Here is a 26228-nt window from a genome sequence, read left to right as displayed (position 1 = left end):
TGGCTGCCGAAGGAAGCCCAGCCCGCGGAGGATGGCCGGGGGCGGCGGAGGGGGTGTGCGTGTGGCGGGCGGGGGCTGGGCCGCGCCCCGCGGCGGAGGGGGAGCCCAGCGCCGGCTCCCGCCCCGCGTCCCGGGGCCGCCGCTCAACGCCCGCCGCACGGCCGCCCCATGGTGAGGGACCGAGGGAGCGGGAGCGGCAGGGAAGGGGCGGAGGGAGGGAGGGAGCGGGGACCGGCGGGGCCGGGGCGGCTCCGCTTTCGCTTTCGCTCTCCGCGCCAGCGCGGCGAAGGGAAGGGAAGGGCCGGGCCGGGGCCTGGCGGGCGCACGGTGAGCCCTGCGCTGAGCCGCTGCGGACGGGGCCGGTGGGAGCCGCAGCGCGGAGCCAGCGCCGGGATCCCCCCGCCGCTGCAGGTTCTGGGCCCTCGGCGAGGCCGCGGCGCCGCCGTTCCCCCGGGCGGGCCCGGGCCCGTGTCAGAGCGCGGGGGCTCGTCCCGCTCCGGCCCGGCCCGGCCCGGCGGAGGGGCTGCGGGTGCCCGGCCGGGGGGGCCCCCGCGGTCGGGTTGTGGGTGCTCATCGGGACAGAACTTGTCTCATCAGCTTGGATTGTCTTATTTATATACTTATTTGTTTACTTACTTATTCTTAGCAGCGTGACAAATTGTTAAGCCTAGCATTGCCCAAGCTTTTAGAACTGTAAGTCAGAACCAGTGAAAAAGAACTAGTTTAGTCTGCTTGAAGCCTTTCATATAAGACTTTAAGCCTGTGTTTTATTTTTTATGCTTCTGCTTTCTTCACACTCACCTTGCTTTTCCAGGGCATGGTACAGCCAGGGTAGGCCTCTGCAACCTGTTGATCTTAAGCTGCACCAGGGGAGGTTCAGGTTGGACATCAAGAAGAATTTCTTCACAAAAAGGTTAGTTAGACATTGGGATGGGCTGTCCAGTAAGGTGGTGGAGTCACTGTCCCCGGAGGTGTTTGAGGAAAGACTGGCTGTGGCACTTGGTGCCGTGGTCTGGCTGACAGGGTGGTGGTGTTAGCTGGAGCTGGTGATCCCAGAGGTCTTTCCCAGCCTAACTGATTGTGTGGTTCTGGGGGGAGACCAGAGTCTTGTGTTAATACTGGATAGTTCTGTTAAAACCAAGAATTCAGTATTGGAGCTCTGATTGCAGGTTGAATGGTTGTGGCCTCTTACTGCAGGTGTCAGCCCACTGCAGACTTGCTCCACCGGTTCAGCTTTGTGCTAAAGGTATTCATGTGTTAGTCATTAGGTATTTTCTGCCCTTCTGCAGCTGGCTTAAACATATAAATACAAGACAAAATACCTATTGTCTGCTCTGATTTCTCAAAATGCAGTCATGTGCCCTTGCCTTGATCTGATCTGGATTTCTAGATGATCCACAAGAGCACATATCTACTGGGAGCCACAGCCTGACGTGTACAGCTGCTGATTCTGGGTGTTCTGTGGGAGATCCCACATGTGGGGCTGTTTATCCCACATAAGCAGTTTCATATTACATTGTGTACATGCTGGGCCTGGTGACTGTGCCTTATTTCAGCCTGAAGTTATTTTGATTCATTTTACAGACAAAAAGAAAAAGATGTAATTTAATCCCAGATTGCAGTTTGTCTGTACCCTGCCACAGGAGTGTGTTCCTCACTAACTACAGGCCTCACCCAAGTGAGCAATAGTGTCACTGCAATTTTGGGGCCAGTACCACTCTAGGAAATGTTTCAGGTCACCCTAGGGAGAAAGCTGTTGTGTGTCCTTATATGCTAATTTTATTTACAGGAAAAAACTTGTTGGCCTTTCAACCCTTATCAACCCTTTTTTTTTCCAGTGGCAGTGGTTGTCTAAAGTGTTGTGAGTGAATTAAAATCAAATCAGTGAGTTGCATTGTATTTCCCTGGGCAAGCAGAACTCCTGAGGTTTGTTGGGCGTTGTACTGGATTTCAGTGGAGAACACTAGGCAGTTTAACAGAAGTCCATGAGTGTTAACAAACAAAAGTTAATGAGTGTTAACATTTGAGGTGTGTTAGCATTTTTGAAATTCATAACAAGTATGTTACCATACCCAGAAAGGATTTTACTCCTGGTTGACTGCAGCTGTGTGACTTGTGCTGCTACAGCCTGCTTTGGATATGTCTTTTTTATTTATGTAGTTGACTGAAAGTTATTCTGCATCTTGGTCTTGGATTAGTGTTATTTCAGTCACTGATACTCAGATCCAAGGACAGAGGCAAATCACCTTCCTAAGAAGCTGATGTTGACTGCAGTGTTTTCAGTTGCCTGAGGAGAGTGATTCATAGGCTGGACAGGGCTGCTACTCAGAGGAATCTTGATGGGATGGAGATATGGGCAGACAGACAGAAACCTCAGAAATTCCAGCAGAGGCAATAAGAAAGCCACGCACCTAGAACAGGGTGGAAAGACTTGATGGAGAGCAGCCTTACAGAAAAGGACCCGAGTGATGTGGTGGACTATGTGCTGGTTAGAGGGCTGGAGCAGGTGATATTCTAGGAGAAACAGAGATGGTTTTGTTCAGCTTTAAGAGAAGGTGAAGGAAGGGGAAATCTTGCTGCTGCAGGTAGAAGCTGTAGGGCCAGACTCTTGGAGGTGCATGACAGTGGGATGAGGAGCAGTGGGCACAAGCTGGTTTAGCTACAAGGAAGGTCTTTGTGGTCATGGTTTGGTTTTGTTTGTTTGTTTGTTTTTAGCCTGGACAGTAGCCAAACACTGAAGGAGGGGTCTAGTGAGTATGGATTTTCCATCCATGGAGGTGTTAGAACTTGACTGGACAGGGGTCTGTGCCATGACATCTGATTCACGTTGTACTGTAATGGCATCTGAAAATCCCTTCTAACCTAAACTGTCCTGTTCTGTGATTGCTGAAAGAACAGGCATTATTACTTCAGAAATGAGTTGTTGTGCTTGGGAGAACACAAGTCAAGTAAAATAAGCAAGGTTTCCTTGCAATTACATCAGCAACAATTTATTTATTTATTTATTTAGTGTTAATATTATATGAACTAAAAAAAAAAAAAAAAAGACACTGCGTTGGTAATTTATGGCTCAGAATTTTTGTTGCAGAAGCTACTATACTGTTTGAGAGAAAATTAAGCAGGAGACCTGATGACACTGTAAGGAGTTTTTTATATTTCTTTCTTAGCTTTTCAAACTTGCTGCACAGTAAATTTTAGGCAGCAATGTCTTTAAGAGATTGGTAGACACTGTCATGGAAGTTACTTTACTGTCTGGAAGTTCCTAATGAGAAGAAAATTACTACCCAGAGCCCTGCATGCAGCCAAATCTTCAAAATTCAGAATTCAGATCATCTACCCAAGGTACATGGCTGTTGTTAGCATAAATTCTGATTTTACAGTGCTCCAGATTGTAAGTCATCTAAACTATCAGTTTTGACTCTCATCAGTCTTCAGATGTCATGAAAGGTTAAGGACAAAGTTAGGGTGAATTTAGCTTAGTCTCTACTGTATTTCTTCTAAGACAGAATGGGCTGTGTGTTCCTCTAAGTTCATGTTGTGTTATACGTTTGAAGAGTTTGCATCAACACTTCTTCAAGATAATTCAGTATTAAGGAAAAGGATGAGATGGCTATTAAATATCTTTAGGGAACCAATTTTTAATTAATTCTAGCTCATAAACTCATGGATTAGTGTATAAGCTGCCAGGAAATTAAAAGTGTGTTTGAAGAGGAAGTACTGTAATTTGGAGTATGATGCTTCTTATCTTTTTAATGTTATTAAAAAAAAATCAGTTCTAGATTCAAAACTCTGATATATGAGTGCCTCTTTCAAAAGTTAGGGACTGTAGTGACCAAGGTATAATAGAATGTATTTTTTATTATCTAGTATTTAAACTGCTGTTTTTGATGAAAAGAGTGAATCAATACAAAAGGTATAAAGTTCTTTTTGCAGCTTGAAAGTGTGAGGTCATTGGTCCACTGAGTGTTTATTTGAAGGTTGTTATTATTAAATGCCTTGGGTTAGAAGGGGATTTGTAAGACTGCTTGTTAGTGTCTCTATAATTTGAAATGGGGATGATTTAGCAATGGCTGCAGAGTCAGTTGATGAAATAGTTTCCTTTTGAGGTTCTGAAAAAAGATGTGCCATTGAAACCTTAAAGATTGACTTCCCCTAACTTGGTCTACTCTCAGTAAACATTCAGCTTTCCACAGTTTTCAATTTCTTTGTTGAGTGGGATAGATAAAGGAGAGTCTCCTGTTAGCATTCTGTTCTTTTGAAAAATGCAGCATTGTTTTATTTGCAACCATCTTCCTCCCTACCCCAGAAGTGCTTTCCCCTTTCTTGCTGGGAGATGCTTCCCAGGTGTCTCCTTTGAGTATGGAGCAGGTTTGTAGGTGTGCTCCCTGCAGCCTGCATGAGAGGGCTGGGCTGAGCACTGAGCAGTTCAGTCAGACCCAGTGCCATCAGCTGGTGTCTGACCCCATGTTCTCTCTGCCTGAGAATCACAGGTCTCAGGAAAATGTCAGCGCCCTCCCTCTGCATTTTCACACCATAGGTAGATGTGGGAAAAGTGATGTCTTATTTCACTGTTGGTAATATGTTTGGCTGTGTGAAAAATTTAACCTGTTACATTCTTCTGTGCCTCTACCTGTACCAGCAGGATTATGCTGGGTTAATTACTTTCAATCAGTTTAGTTACTGAAAGACAAAAATCAGGGAAAGCATTCTGATGCGATGGCTGATGTACTTCAGGTATTTCCATATAACCAAGATGGCACATGCCTTTACTGACACTGGTGGCAAAACTTTCTCATACCTGTCTTCTTTCCCTTTGTGTGCATTCAGCATAATGGAATTCCTTTATGTTACTCCTATGCTCTGTAGATTAATGCTATTATATACAATACTACACATCTCTCTTCTAAACTTATTTTAAAAATATGTTTTACACTATGCAGGGAACACAATTAGTGGTCCTGCAAATATTTCAGCAGCACCCCTTGTTAGGTGATGCCTTAATCACTGTCAGTAAAGAAAATAAGCAATTTGAACTGCAAATCTTCATTCAGGAACTTTTTAACATTTCCAGGAAATGGAATTCCAAAATTAATTTTATTCTGGTGTTTTTTCAGGACATGTTTTACAAATTTTAAGATGATTCTGAATGTGAATTGGCAAAATATGAGCTCTGATCAATCAAAGCATCTAACTGGAAGGTTCTTTTCAAACCTTTTCATGTATCATTATGCTGCAAAGCACGCTTGCCTCTGTCTTAATTACTTAGCTGTTTTTTTTGCTTCTTGTTAGTGTTAAATTTTATGAAAAATGATCCTCAAAGCCTGCAAATAAATAGAGATAATAAATTTAATTGCAAACATCCAGATATTAAGTATTAATGCTGCTTAATTGTGGTTTTGGGGGATATGTGATCATTAAAAAGACTGATTTATCTTTTTATTTCTTTAAAAAGTGATTCAAGTTTACCTTTCTTTTTGGATTTTTACCTTGGTGAAGGTATATTGGACAACTGCTGACTTGAAAGCTGCTTTTAGGATGTCTGAAGATGAGGAAAAAGTTAAACTCCGCCGAATCGAACCTGCAATTCAGAAATTCATTAAAGTGGCAATTCCAACAGATTTGGAAAGGTTAAGAAAGCACCAAATAAATATTGAGAAGGTTAGTGTTCACTCTTTACTATTGTAGTTCTTTTTGCAGTGTAGAGGCAGTCACACTGAAAGATTATGTAGGGTTTTCAATGACAAGTTGATGACAAAATGCTTTGATTCAAATTTGGCTGAAGATGAAAATTCTATATTTGTAGTTGTGTGCACAAAGACCTTTGCATTTATGGTAAACACCAATGTTAGCAGTAGTTTGGTTGAAATACTTGTATGCTAATTGAATTTTATATATTTTATATCCATTTTAGCCATAATGAATGTGTTACAGTACTTTGGTGAGCTGTCATGATGATTTTCTCTTCAATAGTTTTTGTAAAATTAACTTTCAGCCATGTAAACCAAAATCCCTAGAGGTAAAAGGATAATTTTATCGAATCTGATCCTGTTTATTTTACAGGCTACTTTTAAGCAAAAATCACTAATTATGTCCAATTGCTTAGAGCAGCAACATTATTTACTTATGATGAAGCCAATATCTCTAACCTCATTTCATGAATATTGATTTAAACCTTAGGATCTAGAGATAGTCCAAACAATTAATCACCTAAATCACTGTTTGAAGAAACTATAAAATCAATATATAATGAAATTTGACCTTGAATACACCTTTTCAGAGGAAGTGGCTACCATAAATTCATCATCATTGGTTCTCAACTATATGAGAGTTCAACTTTCTGTATGACAGTTTTAGAAGACTTAAAAGCTATAGCCTTAAGAAAGAAATAAGTTCTCTGTACTTTTTCTTTCTTTCCATGTTTTCTCCATGAAAAATATTGTTTTCTAAAGCATATTCCATGAGTGGATTGTCTTTCACTCCAGGAGGGAATAAAATGCATGTATATCCAAAAGAGGAACAGCTGTCTATAAGTCTCTGTTAGATAACAGCAATTGACTTGGTTGTACAGGAAGGTGGAGATTTTGTTTGCCTTACTGCCCTAAACTTTATTGGTGATATGCAACAATCCTTTAAAAAAAAAGAAAGTGCTGTAAGACACTTTTTCTCCTTTTCTCTCTTGCTTTCAATTTTAATTTAATTTCTTGTGACTATGCCAGAGGATGTTGTGTAAAATACATTTTACCTTTGGCTGGGGACCTTTGTTGTGGTGGGAAGATATGTCAAGGTGACACAAAATGAGAAATGAGGGTATCTGAGTCTTCCTGCATCCTTATCCGAATGTGGACATTTTTATAAGGCATTTATTGAAGAGATTTCAGCAGGAGATATTATGATAAACTTTTGAGTTCTCTCCATGTCCACTGGATACTTTCAAGATGGAAGGGATCCAAAGCAGAAGAGTGGAAGTTACTAAATAGTGCTCTCAAGAGAATGGACACAGAGCAAGACAGATTGAGTGCCTGAGAGTAACCTAATGTTTCATATTTTTGTTGTGGAATACAAACTATTTGGCTGCAGCATAATTATGATTAAATATCATAGAAATATGGAACTATAGAGTGATTTGGGTTGGAAGAGAAGCTTTAAAGATCATCTAGTCCAATCCCCATGCCATGGGGTGGGAACACATTTCATTACATCAGGTTGCTCAAAGCCCCATCCAGCCTAGGCTTTCAGGGTTGGGGCATCCACAACTTCACTGGCAACGTGTTCTAGTTCCTTACCACTCCCAATATAAAAAATTTCTTATGTTCATTGTCAACTTACCCTCTAAACATTAAAAGCATTGCCCCTTATGCTGTCAGTATAGGCCTTAGTCTTCATCTTTCTCCTAAGCCCTGTTTATTTATGGAAGAGTTGCAATAGGGTCTCTCAAGAGCCTTCTGTTCTCCAAGCTGAACAACCCCAACTTTCTCAGCCTTTCTTCACAGGAGAGCTGTTCCAGCCTTTGGACCATTTTTGTGGCCCTCCTCTGGACCTGACGTAACAGGTTAGGATTCCATAGATGTTTTAACTTCATGGACCTACCTTTGTTTTACACCTGTTTGGTCAGGATAAAATCATAGAGTGCTATGGGTTAGGAATGGACCTTAGAGATCATCTAGTCCCAGCCCAGCTGCCATGGGCAGGAGCACCTTCCACTAGGCTCAAGGCCTTGTCCAAACTGGTGTTGAACACTGCTAGGGTTTGGGCATCTACTACCTGTTTGTGTCTCACCATCCTCAAAGTAAAAAATTCCTTCCTAATCTCTAACCTGAGTTTTTACCCATTGCTCCTTGTCCTATCACTACAGCTCCTGATAAAGGCCCCCTTCAGGTACTGGAAGGTTGCAGTGAGGTCTCCATGCAGCCTTCTCTTCTCCAGACTGAATAACCCAAATTTCCACAATAAATAATGTCAATACCATCTCTTCTCAAGCTTTACTATCCTTGAGGCTCCCAGAGTGAACACTGTCCAGGACTATGGCCTACTTTGTGTTGCATGACAAAGAGAAGTCAACAAGGAGGAATTCTCTGACCACATGAATGTTGGTGTGTTAAGGCATTGGATTCTTTGGGCTCGTCACTAGCATATTCTGAATTTTGAAGCAAAGTAATAAAACAATATATTAAGCAGATTAATGTGATGAACATCTTTAGTAGAAATCATGAAGAGCAGTAGAGGTTTTCTGAGGAATTTTTCTTAACTGGATAATAGGATTTATTATTATTAGTTATTTGGACAATGTATTACAGCCAGCTGAAATCAAATAGGTGATTTTTCCCTAAACCTTCCTGTTAAAACTTCAGAAATTCCTGTTTCAGTACTCTTTCAGGGTGACTAAATTGGAAGATCTATTGTTGATAGAGGACTTTTCGTCCATTTTACTTTAAAGAACACTGTCAGTAATTTTAATGGCATAGCAATTTATTCAGAGGTTGTTATTATTCAGTTTCCTAAAAGAATGACATTAATCTGGCTTTGTTGAATACTAAACATTTTATCTTCCATAGCACTACAAAGTCCTAACATGAAAACTTTTAGCTCTGAAAATAAGTAGTAACTTTAGATTTCTCCATGTATTTTAGGAAGCTGAGTAACTTTGTGATCCTTATTACTGTGGCATCTAAAATTATGAAAATAATTACGTAAAGTTACAGGCAGTAGATAGTTTTTTATTAGTAACAAAGCTTATTAAGAAATTTAGGAATTAAACTTTACATAAAAATACCTTGCAAATCATAGTAAATACTTTGCCTTCTCTAAACAATCAAATAAATATTCTAATATTGTAAATCAATCAATGTGTGATATTGTAAATACATTCTTTGATAGTTTCAGCACATATTCCAGGAATCACAGCTTCTACTTCTATTATTTTACTACTCTTTTTCATGCTAAACCCTCTGTATTATTTGTGTCAACTCCCTGTAGCAGGGAGTGATTTATTTTGATTATGAAAACGTTGTTATGTGATAATATGAATTTTTTTTGCCAAACTTGCTCTCTGCTAATGGAATAGTTAATCTGGTCTCTGTCCTGTGGGAGGTAGTGTATGGATAGTTTCCCACTGAAGTTAGTGGAGCCTGATGGAGGTGCCAGATCTGGCCTGATGGTTCTTGTAGCTGTGTTTGTAACTATTTAGAAATATTCAGTGTAAATACAGTCAGCAGCATTGTGTGATGAGTGCCATTTTCTTTGTCAGTAGTATCAGATACCTCATTGTCCTATATAATCAGTACTGCTTATCCACTATTTTACTCCTTTCTCCTTCTTCTGCCATTTGTTCTACTGCCCATTAAGGGATTTATGCCACAGCAGTGTCAGGATGCAATATCACTTGGGTGTTAAAAACTGATACTGAAACCCTATTTGTCTGTAATTCAATAAAATACATTGTACTTATTTATTTTTTTTTTCACAAAACACATAGCTATTTACGTCTCTGATTTTTGCAGTGGAATTGTTTATGACTCAACTTATATACTTTCAGTTTTGGAAAATTAAAGTGATCATTTACCAAAGGTGTCTTTTTTCTATTTGGTAAAAGTAGCAATTGTAAGGAATCTTTGTCCTCTGTTTTAGTATCAGAGATGCAGGCTGTGGGACAGATTGCACGAAGAGCACATCAACGCAGGACGAACGGTTCAGGTAAGGATATCAAAGTGGCTGTGCTACTGATGGGATTGAACTACAGACATAGTTCTGGTTACCTCAGGGATGGACCTTCAGAGAGACATACACTTGACAGGTGGGTTTGACAAGCAAGCACACAGTTTTGCTTTGCTTCATTTAAAAGTTGTGGATTTCTTAATTGTGTCCTATGAGGCAAATACAGTTGGAAATATTTCCATATTCTTGAAGAAGTGAAAGTTTGGAGACTGTGATCTTTTGCAGACTATCCTCTTACATTATTAAATTAGAAGGCAGCTCATGCAAAAAGGGATACTGCTAATTTTAAAGCATGATTTCAGATACAGAGAACATCTGGACTACTAGTTTGGTGTACACATCTGTTGTTAGGTACATGATGCCATCAAGGAAGAAAATACCAGCACATTTGTCATCATAGGCATCATCTCAGTGACTTCATCCATAGTTATCCATAACTCAGCACACAGGGAATCATACACCATTTCTAAAAATACCTATGTCTTGATGAAAATGATGCTGTCTCAGCCAAACATCAGCTAAATAGCACACAGGCAAAATAGATTATCAGTACAGAAGAATACAAAGAGCAAAAAGCACAAATTTTACTGAGGCAGATATAGTATCTGGTGGCTTTAGCAGCTGCCCTGCAGGTATTCTGGGGACAGACATGTTGGCCAGGAGAGGCATCTTGTGTTGGTTTCATAGGTGTTGTTCAGAGGAGGGACCTGTCTTTGCTGCTGTGACCTACACTGCACCTAGACAAGCAGGATTGGCACAGGTGGCACAGTCCTAAACCATTGCTCACAATTCTAACACTGTGAATTCCCATGTTTGTTTCAGTGTCTTAATGACTCTTGTGGGAAATTATACCAGGCTAAAAATAAAATAAAAAAACCCAACAAAACCAAGTCACCTCAGAAAGAAGAACTTAATCCTGATTGAACAACAGAATTAGATGGTAGGCATGATAGGCAGAGCTGGAGTTGTCTTCTTTGAGGAATGGAAGGTGCTAGTGAGCTTTTTGTTTAGTTGATAGGTGATATAAAGTGGCACATGAAATCCAGTTGATATTCCTGCTCAACGAAGGTTTGAGTGTGTATTTTGATTTTTCACCAAGTATTTTTGAAATCTTAATACAAGTTTATTCTTTGTATTCAAAGAAACTTCCAAAGGTGGAAGTTCTGTTAAAACAACGGCATTTTAACAAGTGTGGTGTAGTAAGCAAGCATTTGCTTATATCTGTTCTCTGTTTTGACTTCTGAGTTGTGGGAAAGGCTTCTCTTGTAAATTTAAATTACCATAAATTATCATTTATTTAGCAAGACAAAAATCTATCAATAATTAGAGAAAAAATAATTGTGTTGAAGTTATTATTTTTAGATATTTTAAGTGCTTTAATAAGAAAACTGCTTATTTGTCTCTAGAAACATATTTGTCTTGAATCTAAAGCTTGCTGTTTTCACTTTCAGTCAAAGTAAATTTTCTTGAGTTATATTTAATGCTTATTGCTTCTAGCTCTGGATACAGATCTAGATGCATTAAAATGGTTCACATTCTGATACCCAGAGAGCAGAATAAGTGTCTGGGTCCATGCAAGAGGAGCAGACTGGCTCTTTGTTTTAATTAAATAGTTAGGAGTCTGGAGTACTTGATAATAAATTATATGACATGTAGAATGTGTTTGCTGTAAGCTGTTTAAATGTTTACCGATGGACTTGTGATCTGTTTGTTTGCAAAGAAATCAGATTAATTATTGTGATACCAAATGTTCTCTGCAGCACACACTTTGCTCTCAAAATTAGATGTTGTAAAAATACATTAGGAATCCCTAAGTCAATATTGACCCAAGGCATCCGCCACAGGTTTTAGACAAATATATGCACAGCCATTCTACATTTAATCCATGTGCACATAATTAGCCATTTTTCTGAATTTTCAGTTTACCCAGAATAATTACTTCTGTTGTAATTTTGATGATGGTCAAAATGATAATAGAAGTATAGATGAGCATAAATCTGTTGCTCTGCTTTCAAGTGACTGGGTGCCACATTAAAACTTCTATAAAGGAGGGCAAAGAAAACAGATAAATCTTTGCACAGGGCATGAAGATAGCCTTTCCAAAATATTGAGAAAATAGCTCTTGTATATCATATATTAGTTTTTCTGAACATGCTCTTGTATATTTTCATTTTTTAGGGACAGTCCATGGACTCCATAAAATGTTATGCCTGAATGAATTTGCACTTTTCTAGGTTTTGTCTGCATACATGCTGACTGTACCACAGAATTAGTTAATTATTGCAAGTTTTAAGCTAATTTCAATGAAATGGCAATGTTTTGTTTTAACATCTAAGGAGTGCTCTGATCATTTTTGTAGTGACAGGAAGGGAAATGCTGCAGTTACTAGAGAGGAAATAAGATATTAAACAAAAAAAAAAACCCCAAAAATGCAGTGGATGAACAATCTGGCTTTAGTCTATTCAGCTCACAAAAAGACTCTGTTCTGCAAAATGTATTTAGGCTGACATGGTCTCTCCACTGTATTATTCTGACCTGAAAAGCTGCTTGAAAAATGTTAATCTATTTTTTCTTTTTCATTTTATGGTTTCTAGTTCAGCTAAAAATTATTTGCAAGTTAAAGGTGGTTTCTGATCAGCTCTTTTTTTTGCATAAATCTTCAATGCTTAGTTGTATGGCTCAGGTCTTCTGTAACATTTCTAAAATGATCCTCAGATCAGCAACCTCTCTTGCATACTATGTAGATATGCTATGAGGGCATGGGAAGTATGTAGAAAACTTTATTTCTGCAGGTGTTTCATTGTGGTATCAGTGAAGGATCATGTAAAATCAGCTCATTGTTGCAGCCTGTGGCCATCTGCAGGGTAAAGATATCCTTAAACTCAGAGTTCCTTTGACCTAAGCCAACTGTGTGGTAGTGGTTCAAAAAAGCCAGGTAACTTAGTGGGATATATAAACAGGAGAGCAGACAGTGTGGTCTCTCCTACAGTCTCTTCAGTCAGCAGTAGTGTGATCCCAGGTAGAATAGTCTGTCCAGTTTGGGCACCACAATTATAAGGAAGGCATGAAAGGGAATAAGGAGAAACCAGTGAATGCAGGCAAAAATAGAGAGACCAGGACTTCTTGTAAAGATCAACAAATTAGTTATTTTGCCCAAAGAGCACCCAACAGCATCATGCTGTCTGTCTGCAAACATGGAGAGGATGGTTGCAAAGAGGACAGGGCTTGTCTTTCCTTGTCTTGAACAAAGAGGCTTAGAAATACCTGGTTTAAACTGAGGCCAGAGAGATTTCTGTTAGACATAAGGAAATGCTATAGCATTCTGAACTCAGGCAGTGAGGTATAAAGGAGGTTTTAGCTCTTAATGAAGAAGTCTTTTTAAGACCAGATTAGATAAACAACTGACAGAATTAATGCAGAGACCACAGATGCTGCATTGAAGGGATAACTTCCCAAGGTTTTCACCAGTTTTATTTTCCTACATTTTTTGTGAGAAAGCCACTTGAAACAAAGATTGTTGTTTGATTTTGGAAGTTAATGGACCAAAATTGCAATTATAATAAGGAAAAATTCTGTCTTTTGGATTGAATTTGTGGAGCTTGAAACTCAGGAGTTCTCACAAATGAAAAGAGAATTTTTGTGTTACCTTCCTTGCTAAGTAAGCTTGGTTTTAAAAGTGGAAGCAGTTGGGATGAGAGTGATACACTTTTACACTCTACCTGAAAATTAAACTCAGTGCCATTAAAATTATTATGAGAAGAATTCAGTCACTTGCATATCAGTAACATTTATGATGCTACACCCTGCTGAGCTCCTGGGATGTGACTCCTTGCAGCAGGGCTGAACTTTCTTGCTAGGCTGAATCCATTCACCTTCTGTTTAACTGACAGTTAGTGGAACATGAGTCCCCTCTTCAAAACCACAAAGGAAGATCTACTAAAATTAAATTTCACTAAATAGGCGAATATCATCATCTGACTCCTCCATCTTCTTGCTCAGAAGCATTTCTCTTTGATTAGCAAGGTAATAATGAGCAGTGGAAATGAGGATCTGGTTTAGCCATTCCTTAGGGTGGGCACTTCTTACCTCTTGAAGCTCCTGTTCAGGATCTGTGCAAATTTCCATCAGCCAGTTGTGTTTTGCTGGTCACTGCACAAACCTGTAGTTTGCCCCAGCAACACCCACAGTGGTACAGATCCCAAGCAGAACTACATTTTAACTCAATTTCAACTGCAAAATTCTCATTTTTCTTTAAAAGAAGCTGCAGTGGAACCATTGTTATCTCACCCCAAACTCACTGTTGTCGCCTGTTGTCATTGTTTCACTGTTTCACTAGTTTTTTGGGTTTTTTTTTGGTCTCTGTTGCTGCTAAAGACAGGATAATAGTGGTAACTTTCTTCACTGAAGTAAAATAGCAAGATCAGCCTCAGTCCCTTGCATATAGTTCTAAGAAATAAAATGATTGAGTGTTGCGTTTAGATACTCCCATTTTGTTTCCAAAATGAAATTCCAAGATTGTATAAGCCAAGAATTTTGGCACATGGTGCAGTAGGAAAGTGGTGATGTTCTTTCTTTGATACTTAGGGGCAAGCCATGGGGGGAAGATAGCAGGAGGCAGACTGAGATGAGAAATGTATGAGGAAAGTTCCTAGCTATCATGTTGCTAATTCAACTCAGTGTCTTCCCAAGCTGGGAGTTTTTTTTATATCTCCCTTTATAAAAATTGTCAATCAGTGGTTTTACCTGAGGTTAGTCTTGAATAATGCAGCCTAATTTGGCTAATAGCACTCTTAATTTAAGCATACAATCTAATCTAATCTAATCTTAGTAATTTGACACAATTTTAACGAATCAATAGTTCTTTCTTTGGAAACTTGTGTAATGCTACTTCAACATGTTGTTGAATAATTTCCTTCTCTAATTATATTTTCTACTATTTTTTTCATAAATATGAAAAGCAGTTAATTCCACTAGTGTATATAAATAAAATCAGTTCCATCTAGATCTTGCTTTTCCAAATAGTCAGGTTTTTTTTTTTCTCCTTTGTCCCTGAAGTTGTCTTCAAATTTGAAACGAAAGTGAAAGTTTTGGGATAGTTGGGAGTTATAAATGACTGCATCCTAAGGTCCTGTAATCACCACAGTTACTTACTAATATAAAACAAGCATATTTTGAGAAGCAGTCACTTACTTTACTTGGATATTATTGCAGCTTGTTGCAACTTGTGTAAATATTTTGGCAAAGACCTAAATTGACCAAAGAAACAGAAATAACTTCAGCAGTTACACAGTGAAATAGTTAATCATTACGCAGAATAATTGATTAAATGATTTAATTGAAACCCCAAATAAAACCAACTGACTTGGAGAAATGGATAAAGTACAAAATTGACAGCCAGAAAAATCAAAATGGTGGTGGCTTCAAAAATGTTTCTGCCTTGATCATAAAAATAGATGCTTCTCAGGCACTGAATGTGTCTGGTGTTCTCACATAGCAGTAAGCTACAAAATAACTCTTCATACTCTTGCAGCAACTCCGTGCCAATATGAGAGAGATGGAGAAACTCTGTTTGCGAGTCCGGCAGGAAGATATCCCAGTTCTGCAGAGAATGATAAATCCCATTAAAGAGGAAGCTGCAACTGCCATTAAAGACTTCCTGCAGCTGCATTCTGAATCTGCAGAAGAACTTAAAAGGCAACTCAAAGGACAGGAGGATGCCTCTTTAACCAGATCTGCAACTCTAGGACAAGGTAGTAGAATTTCATTTCTGTATTTATTGTATCTTTGTTGTTTTATCCAGCATGCCATTTCTCTGACCAGATATAAATGAAATAAACAAACGGGATTTCAGTTGAACAGTATTGTTAATGAAGTAGATTTCTTTCCCTACACCACACTTTTTTCATGCCCTCTGACTGAATTTTGATAGGCAGAAAATCCTAAAGTATCTTTAAAAATTAAATTTCTATGGCCTTCCATGAGAAAGATCCTGTAGCTTTGGATCTTAAAATAGTGGACTGTTCATAGGAATAAGAATACTTACATTCATATTTCAAGATAGTTTGTCTTCTTTTTCCCTCCCCTGCAAATCACTTGATCATGTGCAAATAATCATTTTGGCCATTTTCATTGAATTAGTGAAGAAATGTCAAGATGATTTTTATATGAAAGTGCCATACAGCATTGCTGAAATGTATGGAAAAGAGTAGCAAGTCTCTAAGAAGAAAATCTCTTCCTGTAGCATTTTAACTTGGTAACTGACAAGAAAGAATAAAAGAGTATAAATATATTTAAATAAAATATTTGGAAAACACACATGTGACATGCTAGAAATATTTGCTGGTCTTTTCTCCTTTCTGTATAAAATGTCTTTCAATCTTTGTTGTACCATTCTGTCTTCAGAAGTCTCTATTATGCCCTGGTGCTGGCTAGTGCTCTCTCCTGATGATCTCTGATAGGGTTGGTTACATCAGGATTAAACCCTTCCACAGAGCTGTAATTAGTTTGCTGCAGTAGAAGTATTACTTAAAATGATATGAACATTTCATGTATCTTAAAAGAGCATTCTTAGTAGCACTGTAGAAGAAATTGCTGTCAGATTTGATTTCATGTTGCTGCATGCAGAACTACAAGAACTCTTTCAAGTGTGATTAACAAGCCAGTGAGCCTCGTGGCTGAGCTGGGAGAAAAGGAGATTTGACAACTGGGCTTGCTTTCAAGAGTGTCATGTGCAGTAGTATCAGAAAACCTTGTGAACATGAAGTTAAATCAAACACAGGGTCCACAGAACTGTTTGGGTTAAAAGGGACCCTTTGATGGTCATCTAGATCCAAGCTTCCTGCCACTGACAGGGATACCTCCAACAGACCAGGCTGCTCAGAGCCCCATCCAGCCTGGCCTTGAACTCTTCCAGTGATGGGGGCATCCACAGCTTCTCTGGGCAGCCTGTGCTAGAACCTCACCATCCCCATTGTAAAAAAACTCTTCCTACAAGGCCAGCAGAACAGACTAAATTGGCTTCTGACATAAAAATCTCCATCTCTTCAACACCTTCAACAAGTTGTACTTGGTGGTTCAGTAGTTTGTTCTAATATCTTTGTGAATTTCAAAGTCTCTTCTTTTGCAGTCCTCTGGAACTACCTTATTCAAGTTCTCAAAAATATGCTTGAAATTTCAGAGGCTGTTTCTTAAAAATGCTCTAGAGTGAATTTCATCAAACCTTCAGACCCTAAATAGGCCTAGCTTTCCTCAATATTTTTAACTGTTCTCTTTATCAGCCTATCTCTCTCTTACTTTCTTATTTAAATTAATTGCACCAAATACATACTCAGAGCTACCTTTTTATCTGGCAATGCATTTCCACGTCCTTGGTCTTCCTCTAACTTCAAAAACATTCACAGAAACTTTCTTGCTACCATTTATGCCTCTTGGTAGTTGCAATACATTTATGTCCTGGTCTTCATGATAGTAACTTTCCGTGCTTATGTTTTTCTTTATACTCAATATAATGTGTCAAATTCTTGATATCCAGGACATTGAAGAGCTCTTACTGAAGCATAAACATCTTCCCCTGCATCAGGACAATTTGTGTCATCTTCAGCACAGCCTGTTTTTTCGTGTCTGCCAGCAATTCTGCAGTCCTTTTTCTTTTAGGAATTTCCACATAATTTCTATTAATCATTTTACCTAATTGGTTGACATATCTTTTGTGGAGAGCTCATTGTCTTCAATATTCAGTGATTCCCTTCATATGTATTAGCCATTACTTTCAGTCTCTTTGAGAGTTCTTCTCTGTTAAGATTAGAATGAAATTTAAGATACTTCTTATGTTGGTGACTTTCTGCAGTTCTCAGTACATTCCAATATTTAATTGGAAAGGCATTGTCCTGGCTTACTGCTTCTCTTTTTTACATAGGTGGCAAATGGGAACTAGAGTTTAATTTCAAATAACGGGACTGCTTCTGAAATCTGGAATACCTTTGAAGTACAGAGGACATTTAGTACAACAGCATTTCAGAAGGCCAAATAAACTAATTAGAAAGATGGGGATGAGAAGAACAGAAAAAATATTACTGGAATGACAGGCATCTGCAAGTCTGCTCAGGAATGTGGAAATTCACCCCCTTTAAAATAAAATAGACAGTCAGACAACTAAATACAATTAAACAGGTTTGGTGGGGTTTTTTTTTAAGTTTGCCTGCCTGTGCAAGCAGCCCTGTGGAATTGCTAACCCAGACACAGTATATTGCCTGTTCTTTTGTGCTTAGAGGCTGCAGTCCTGACAGCAAATCTTGGCTGTTGATCTTAATCAAAGGAGGTTCAATACATACCTGTTCTTTGTAGCATGTTGCTTCCCATCTGGTAGAGAAGGAAGGAGTTTACAAATTCAAATCTCCCATTTAGAAGGCATGTCAGTGATATGATACAGTCCCTTCCCCCATTCACTATTCTCAGTTGAGGGCCAATAGAAATGGAATTTAATTGCATATTAAACAAATATTAACAAAAGGTGAGACTCCACTCTTAAAATTACTAAAATCTTTTAAGCAACATATTGAATCTTCCAGAACATTAGATTTTTATCTCGAGTGTAATGACATGTAAAGCTCCTCTGTGAAATCTGCAGAGGTGTTTTGTATTACTGTATTTCTGTGGAGATGCTGTATAAATGAACTGGTGAAGTCACTTCCATTCTCAATTCTATTAAAATTGGTTAGACTTGAGAAAAAGGGAAGGAGTGAATATAAATTTTACTCAAACTGTCAGCCCAAATATGATCACCTCTTACCCTTCTTGTTCTTTATCATAGTTTTTTATAGTGAATAAAGAATTTACATGAGGATTTTTTTCTCACTGATTTTTAGTTATTACAAAATGATAACATGTAAACCCTATTACAGTTTTAATTTCTCTGGAATGTGTGTCAACCAAAACTTTGGTATCATTTATACACTTTTAAGAAGGATATGCTTTTCTACAGTAGGTCAGCATAGATTGTCAGGAACAGACCAGAGCAAGGTCTTGGGAGAAGGCAGTTTTGCTTAGTGAGATTTTTATTTTGCTTTTGAATTATGAATATTTTCATTTTAACCAATTTAACATGCATGTGGCTGACTGGGGAAGACTGTACCTTTCTGGGCAGAAGAAACTTGATTTTGAAATAGGATTGTGTAGGATTGAAATGAAATAAAATCCTCAAAACCTGTGATAAATGTCAGAGTATGTGACAGAAGAGTTTTCTCAAAAAATGCAAACATTTGGTTATATAATTAATTATGTTGAAAAGGGGAAAGGAATATTTTAGAACTGAGTATACAGCCTTAATTAATCTGAGGTTATTAATCAAAACTATGTTCTGGAAGAAAAGGTGATGATTGTAGAACATGAAGTGCCTTCTGTGTCTGGATTCTTAAGGAAAAGGGGTAGAAATAATTAGAAAAACAAGCCCAAATAAGCCCCCAAATTGCTTAGTGCATTCTTGTTATTCTGCTTACTTAGTAAATATGTCTAAATATCAGCTTCACTCATGTTAGACTTCTGCTTAGCTGAGAGTAGGATGATTGGGTCTTTAATCTGTTATGAGATACTGGGATAAAAATGTCAAGAAATGGACAAATATTATGAAAATGTATCATTTTTATTTTATCTTAACTCCATGAATAAGCATGCAGTATTACTGATTTTTTTTTATAAATATGATTATATTTATTTGTTTTCCATTGATCATATCTGTTGTTATATTATTATAACAGTTATATTATTATCGTATCTTGGCACAATCATTGTATCTAAAGATTTTAATACAATATTTACACTTTAGTATTGTTAGACATATCTAGCCAGCCTTCCCCATAATAAGCTTTCTCTTGGGACTGCCATCCCAAGGAAGAAAACCCCAGTGTCCTACTGAAGGAGTGATCTCCCTTCAGAAATTGAGCTGTTTGAATTGAGATGGTGTTTGCACTGTGCTTACAGACACACCTTCTCCAGTCTGCCTTTCACACTCCCATGCTCTTCCTCAGTCCTTGTATTGCCAAGCCAAACTTGGTTGTTATTTTTCTTTATTGCCACTCAACTTGTTGTCCACAATTAGTGGCATGTCCATGACATTGACAGTGGGGCTGTGACTGGAGGAGGTGTGAGTGTGCCTGCTCATTGTCTCTGCTCTCCCCAGTGCCACCTCACTGTCATTCCCCGTTTTTAACACCATACTTTGTCCTAATGTCTTCTGCATTCACTCCAGGTGATTTAGGGAGGCACATACTTGAGAATATCTTGTGTACAGCACTGAGCTGCAAATGTCTGCCATCCTCAGTACCATTTACCCAACTGATCCAGCACGGAATACTGGGCACCACATCACTTGGGTTTTCACTGCTTTTGCTTTGAAAGCTTATTCCTCCAGTCTCTTTTAGTTCCCAGTGGCTGAAAATCAAACCAGTAGCATGATAATCAATCATAAAATGAGTAACTGTCTGTTCAGTTTTGGGAGCACAGTGTTTTTATGTGTCATAACACGAATGAAAAGTTTTTGTCCCAAGCTCAGTTTTCTCAGTCTGGTCAATACAAAATGAATCCAATGACCTTGAATGCAGGAGTATAATTTAGTATCATTTCAGGACTGGTTGTGAAAATGTGCTAATAGAAATGAATCTATTTCTTTGTCAATAACACCCTTTTAAGAAACTGTGGTGCTGTAAGGCTTCTCTGTATATGATAACTTTTGGGGCTGTTGCCTGGCTTGAATTAGGTTAAGTATTGGCTTACCCTTGAGAGACTTCAAGAGTGAGAAAGTCTTCACAACACCTGCATCCTGATTCACTACATTTATTTATAAACATCATGTTTCTCATTCAGAAACTTTATATAACACGGAAGTGAAGGATGGCTCCCAAAGTTTGATCCAGATCTCCTCCCACCTTCCGGAAATACCTCAGGAAGAAAATGCAGCTGAGTCCTGGGAAAGTTTAGAAGGGGTATGTTGGAACTCCCTCTCTGCTATGTTGGTGTTCTTGTTTTTAGCAACTATTACAGAATAACATTTGTTTTTTATTTGCAGGACTTGATTGAGCTCAACCAGTTGGTGACTGAGTTTTCTCTCTTAGTCTGTGTAAGTATTAAGTCTGCATTCTGTCCTACAGTCTCCTACAAAAATAGGGTGCTAGATGGGGACAAAAAATGAGGATGTGCCTCTCCTGTGATGCAGGCTCTACCAAGGTGACAGTTTGAGGAGGCAGCAGACTCCTCTTTCAGCACTAGTGCTGGGAGTTGCTCCTGAGTTCTTGTCACTGGAGCAGCTACAATGTTCCAGCCAGTGCATGTGGCCCTGAGCTGAACCTTAGCAGAAGCTCTGCAGTGTTGACTGCAGACTTCTACCCAGCTCTCGTTTGTTTTTTTACAATTTCTAATTGTAATGGTGGTGACAGCTTTTACTGCACAGGGTGTGTATTTGTCAGGTCCCTTAATCAGGAGTGCTAGAAAAATCCTTTATTACCTTTATCATGCCCTTTCTGTACTCTCACTGCATTGCCAAAATGTGGGTTCCCAATGCCACAAGGAATTTAAATGCACAATTCTCATGTCCTGGGTGAGTTCTTTAATGTCCTTGCTGTTGGGTTAGTAGGAATAAATAACCTAGCTTTTATCTTTTCTGCTGAGTATGTGCTGCTTCATCTATACAAGAAACCCAAGTAAGAACCATTAGTCTAGAGAGGGACTGCAAAAATACTCATTCAGTATTCTAAAGGTTAAAGGAAGAAGTCCTGTTCCCAGGACTTCCTGGATTTTGCACTTAACCATCATTAGATGTAATAGGTGGGTGGACTGCATTGTAGATGAATACCAGAGCTGGTGTACTCAGCAGTTTCTGAATTAGAAAGAGGCAAAAGGTTCAAAATGCCTTTTATTTTAAGCTGAAGCCATCTCATTATTTTGTGACATAAAACAGCCTGCATACTGCTGAGATTAAAATAAGAACAAACAAACCCACAGACCCCTTTATCTTCTGCTCCAGTGTTCCCTGGGAGAGACTGCAGGGGAACCTGACTGACTGCATTTGGAGAAAGGATGGAAGGTTTTTGTAAAATCAAACAGTAAAATACAGAGCAACATCAAGTATATTTTCCATACTGTCATTATTTCTAAAGTTATTGTTCTATAATGTCATAATTAAACACTTCTTAGATTTCTTGATGAAACTTTGTATGTTAGAGTTAGTACTGATCTTATAAATGCCCTTTACAGAATTTCTTTTTTGAACGTGAGACTCAGCAGGAAACAAAACAGGCTAATTTGGATTGTTTTTTCCTTTTGGAATGTGAATTCCTTTATCCATAGAAAATATTTAGAAATCATCTGTTTTGAGTTGTTTTCTCTAACTGCAGCAAGACACTGTCTAATATCCACCCCATATTATTATTAATAGTTTAGATTTTTTTAAAGTAAGTCTGTACTTTCAGCAGAGTTTATCAGATGCTAATCATGGAGCACCACTAAGGCTGCCGGGTGCAGATGAAAGCTGCTGTGGGGCCCTGATTACAGGCATTAAAATGGTGTGTATTGGCTCACTGCTGCTTCCCAGCAGGTTCCCTCACTCATAATTCCTTTGCATCTAGTCCCAGCAGGAGAAGATTGACAGGATTGAAGACCATGTCAACAGTGCTGCTGCGAATGTTGAAGAGGGAACCAGAAACTTGGGGAAGGTAGGGATCTGCTCCTGCTGGTGAATCAATGGTGCTCTGCCTCCCAGCCACCCTCTGTATTAACCCCATTGATCTGCCGTCTTTAATGCTGAGGGAACCAGCAATTAAGGAAATAAGGAAGAAATGACCCACAGGTAGCAGAGAAAAAAAAAAAAATCAATCGGTCTTGTAATTTTCTGTCGCATCCAGGCTGCTAGAAAATACAGTTATTTAATTTGGGGGGGGGCTTTTTAAACACTGTTTTGATGGTTACTTTGGTTTACCTGCAAAGACAAGTGCAGTCAGAGACTGGCTTAAAGAATCACATAAACATTTAACAAGAGGTTGATGATAATTTGTTATTTCCATCCTGTTCCATGTCAGTTGCTAAATAAACCCCAAAGCTGGAATCAGGCCCATCACTGAAAAGTCTGAGCGTTTTCTCAGTTTCTGATTTAATGATGGTGACCAGGTAACACCCAGTGTACCCAGCAGCCTGAAGTATATGACAAGACCTGGTTCACAACTGCATACACAAGACAGCTGATTTTTAATTGGTTTTAGCATGTTCTATCATGCTTTTTTTAAATACTAATTTGTAAAGTTTATTTATCATTGAGCATTCAAGTCATTGCCAAGAGCAGTGAGGGGAAAATGCACATCGCCACAGGCAAGTATTCTAACTTTTTTTTTTTTTTTTCCTTTACAGGCTGCAAAATACAAGTTGGCAGCTCTGCCTGTGGCAGGTGCAGTTATTGGTGGAGTGGTGGGGGGTCCTATTGGTCTCCTTGCAGGCTTCAAAGTAGCAGGAGTTGCAGCTGCACTTGGTGGTGGGATTTTGGGCTTCACAGGTGGAAAATTGATACAAAGAAAAAAGCAAAAAATGATTGAACAGGTCTCTTCCAGCTGTCCAGAGCTTTCTCACCAAAGTGCCAAAAAATCCAGCTGAAGTATAGATTCATTATGGCCAGGAACAACAGTGTAGTAGCCGAGCTAATGACAGACTTGCAGCCTTATGCTTTATATACAAGGCTGAGTTGTGAATTTTGATGACAGTTCTGTTCCTTGGGAGGGCTGAAACAGTCGTGTCTGAATTTCTCTTTTTAGACATGGTGACATCAGTCCTTTGAAAATTATATGGGTAGCTTTTAATTATGTAATTCTTAGGTAATCTTTATTCACAGCTGTAATAGTGGGTGACAGGTGCTTCATGCCAAATTTGCACAAAGTTTCTTGCAGACAATGCAAAGAGATACTTGGAAAATCGTAGTGCTTTCCCATGAATGCCATGAGAAGCTGGAGCTTTTATTGTAGTGCTCCAAAGAAAAGGAAATAAATGCCATCATTCTTTCATGCTTATAGTATTCTAAATTTAATTTACCTGGATTCCTAAACTCTTCCTATGATTCCCCAGGATATGACTGACTATACCTGTTTAATAATGCACAGGGAAGCATATGCTGTCATAAGAAAAGGCATGTTGGGTAAGCAAAGTGGAAAAAAGTTATGTATATACCACATCTGCCTCCATCAGCCATATCAGATCAGCACTGGAAGCAGCTTCTCCCCTTTCCAGGCAAGGCAATTAATTTGTAAACTCCCCACCTTGCTCAAAGTGTAGTTATGAATTAAACAGTCTAAGCAGCAACCCTGCAGTACTGCTAGTGGAGGGTAATAATTTTCCACAGCTGTTCAGCTCCTTGGCTTGTCTTGAGATCACCATACAGGATGAAGAGACAAGCTCTGGCATTCTGAACTTGGAGCCTCACATTGCTGAAGCAGCACTTACTGCAAGATGTTTCCTTTGCCTCACATGGAGTTCAGAGGGCCCTGGTGGGAGAGCTGAACAGCTTCCCTGGGAGGAGGCAGTGCTGCAGCCAGGCCACTCCCTCCACAGGCTGTTGTCCCTCAGGGGTGGTGTGAGGCCCCAGGTCACCCAGAGAAGCAGGGAGGTCCCTTCATGCCGGCAGTGCCAGCTGGCAGCCCCAGCGGTGGGGACAGGGTTGGAAATGTCAACCTCAGAGCTTACAGCGTAAACCACCCCTGTTTGGGCAGCTGCACTCTTGCATTACTCTCCAGTGCCAAACCTTCTCCACCCACAGTGTAGCTGCTCAGCCTCTTTGAGATTTTGGGACATGCTGTTGTGCCTGTATGGGATGAGATGCTGGCAGTGCTTTTGCTTGCTTTTTATAGTGGACACCTGTTATCTTATCCTCCTTAAGAAGCCTTTTCTTCTGGAGCTTCCATTGTTAATTGCAAAAGTGTTAACGTGTTGTTATTGTCAAGGAATTGTAAAATTGTCACATAATTTACTGTTACTGGTCCTACCTCCACCTTTTCAGGACACTTCCCACACTACTGCTGCTACTGTTTGGGGGAACAGAAATTGAGGTTGGGAAGCCACTTTTTAAAGTTTTTAGATGGGTCGATTCATCCTGAGCTCTGCTGGAGTTGTTTTCTTAGGTGCACAGTGAAGTCAGTATTGAGATAAGGCTCCCTAGAAGGAAACACGGTGCAGAGAAGTGTACTATAGAAAGAGCTCCCTTTCAATAACCTGTACTTTGATATCATCACTGGAAATCACTGTCTGCTAATGACAGATGATGGGGTTTTGTGCCTAGAGACATTGTAAGCAACTGTTAGTTACAGCACAAATAACTTCTTCTAAGCAGTGCTTCCTTATTACTTTTAAAATACTGAAATTGCTACCAGCCAGAACATTATGTCTATTTTAAGTAGGTCTGAGATTCAGGGAAACAATGTGTGCAAGAATAGTTTTCACAAGTAATTGCAGACATTGTCAAAAATACATGTGTTGAAGCCTCAGTGCCTGCACTGGTAAAATCAGCTGAAGTGCAAAACATAACCTGAGTAATTCAGCTCATTTGCTCCTGACAGCCAACAAGTCCTTTCCTTTCAATGCATCTGCTTGGGAGGTAAACACAGTTAATGAGCTTGTAACAATTTCATACTAAGGCTGTTCATTCATTTTATATTTATTCTCTACATTTAAGGAAGACACTAAGAAAAAAAAAAGTGTTCTTAATCAGCAACTGGTTGATCCTTTGTATGATTTTCAAATGTGCTCTCTGCTTTCCTGCTGTATGCTGTGAAACCTCTTGCATTTAAATCACAACAGGCACATCTGCGATGTTGTGGACTCCATCCTCCCCCCCAAGCTGGAATAATGCCAGGACAATCTAAATTCAAAAGACTGAACTCCTGCCCCAGCTTATACAAATTCAGCTTGGTGTGCACTCATTTTATGAAATGTCTACTTCAAAAACTATTCTTCCCCCTTGCATCCTTGCAGAAGCAATTTGAAATCATTGTGTACACACTAGATGTGGGAGACTGTTATTTAAGCTATGATATTTTAAAATAGGTGGGTTATTTACATATGTGAAGAAACATCAGCATGTGAGTAACCAAACTAGCAATTAAATTGCTAGGCATGTTACTCAGAAGAATTGTAAGATATAAATAATTCTTTCAAACCAAATAAAAGTTTTTGCCTACAAGACTGGTTGGAGCATTTACTGAGAACACCAGGGTTTATTTCCTTTCAGCATCTAAAAGATTAATCCCCCCCAAAATTTTATATTATTGAAATAATTGCACTACCATGATATAAGAATCCTGTAATAAGTTCCCAAACACATACTTCAGCTATCAAAATATTTACATTGACGGAAATGAATACAAGTTCCTGAAATGTCACAGGCATCCAGTAACTTGTACTTGTACTCAGCTCAGATATGGACTCAAGTTCAATGGAAAATAGTTTGGAATGGTTTTGTTCCCTAAGGGGATGACACTAATATTTTTGACAACTTC

The 26228-nt window shown here is 39.0% G+C and overlaps 1 protein-coding gene across 3 annotated transcripts; it reads left to right on the top strand.

Moving 5' to 3' along the window:
* Positions 1 to 19: 19 nt before the first annotated feature.
* Positions 20 to 25914, top strand: STX17 (syntaxin 17). Of its 3 annotated transcripts, XM_079300251.1 has the most exons (9): positions 27 to 171; positions 815 to 913; positions 5497 to 5658; positions 9625 to 9690; positions 15242 to 15461; positions 20569 to 20687; positions 20771 to 20821; positions 22326 to 22412; positions 23101 to 25914. In XM_079300251.1, the coding sequence occupies exons 3-9, from the start codon at positions 5536 to 5538 to the stop codon at positions 23338 to 23340; spliced, it is 906 nt and encodes a 301-aa protein (XP_079156377.1). In that variant the 5' UTR covers positions 27 to 171; positions 815 to 913; positions 5497 to 5535; the 3' UTR covers positions 23341 to 25914. The 3 variants fall into 3 exon arrangements, with proteins under 3 accessions (XP_079156375.1, XP_079156377.1, XP_079156376.1); XM_079300249.1 differs by lacking the exon at positions 815 to 913 and having other exon boundaries at positions 20 to 171; XM_079300250.1 differs by lacking the exons at positions 27 to 171; positions 815 to 913 and adding an exon at positions 248 to 327.
* The last annotated feature ends 314 nt before the right edge of the window (positions 25915 to 26228 follow it).

The sequence above is a fragment of the Erithacus rubecula genome, assembly GCF_903797595.1.
Source record: "Erithacus rubecula genome assembly, chromosome: 3".
Lineage (NCBI taxonomy): Eukaryota > Metazoa > Chordata > Aves > Passeriformes > Muscicapidae > Erithacus > Erithacus rubecula.
The sequence above is the reverse complement of the archived record's forward strand: the minus strand, read 5'-3'. Positions and strand labels throughout refer to the sequence as shown.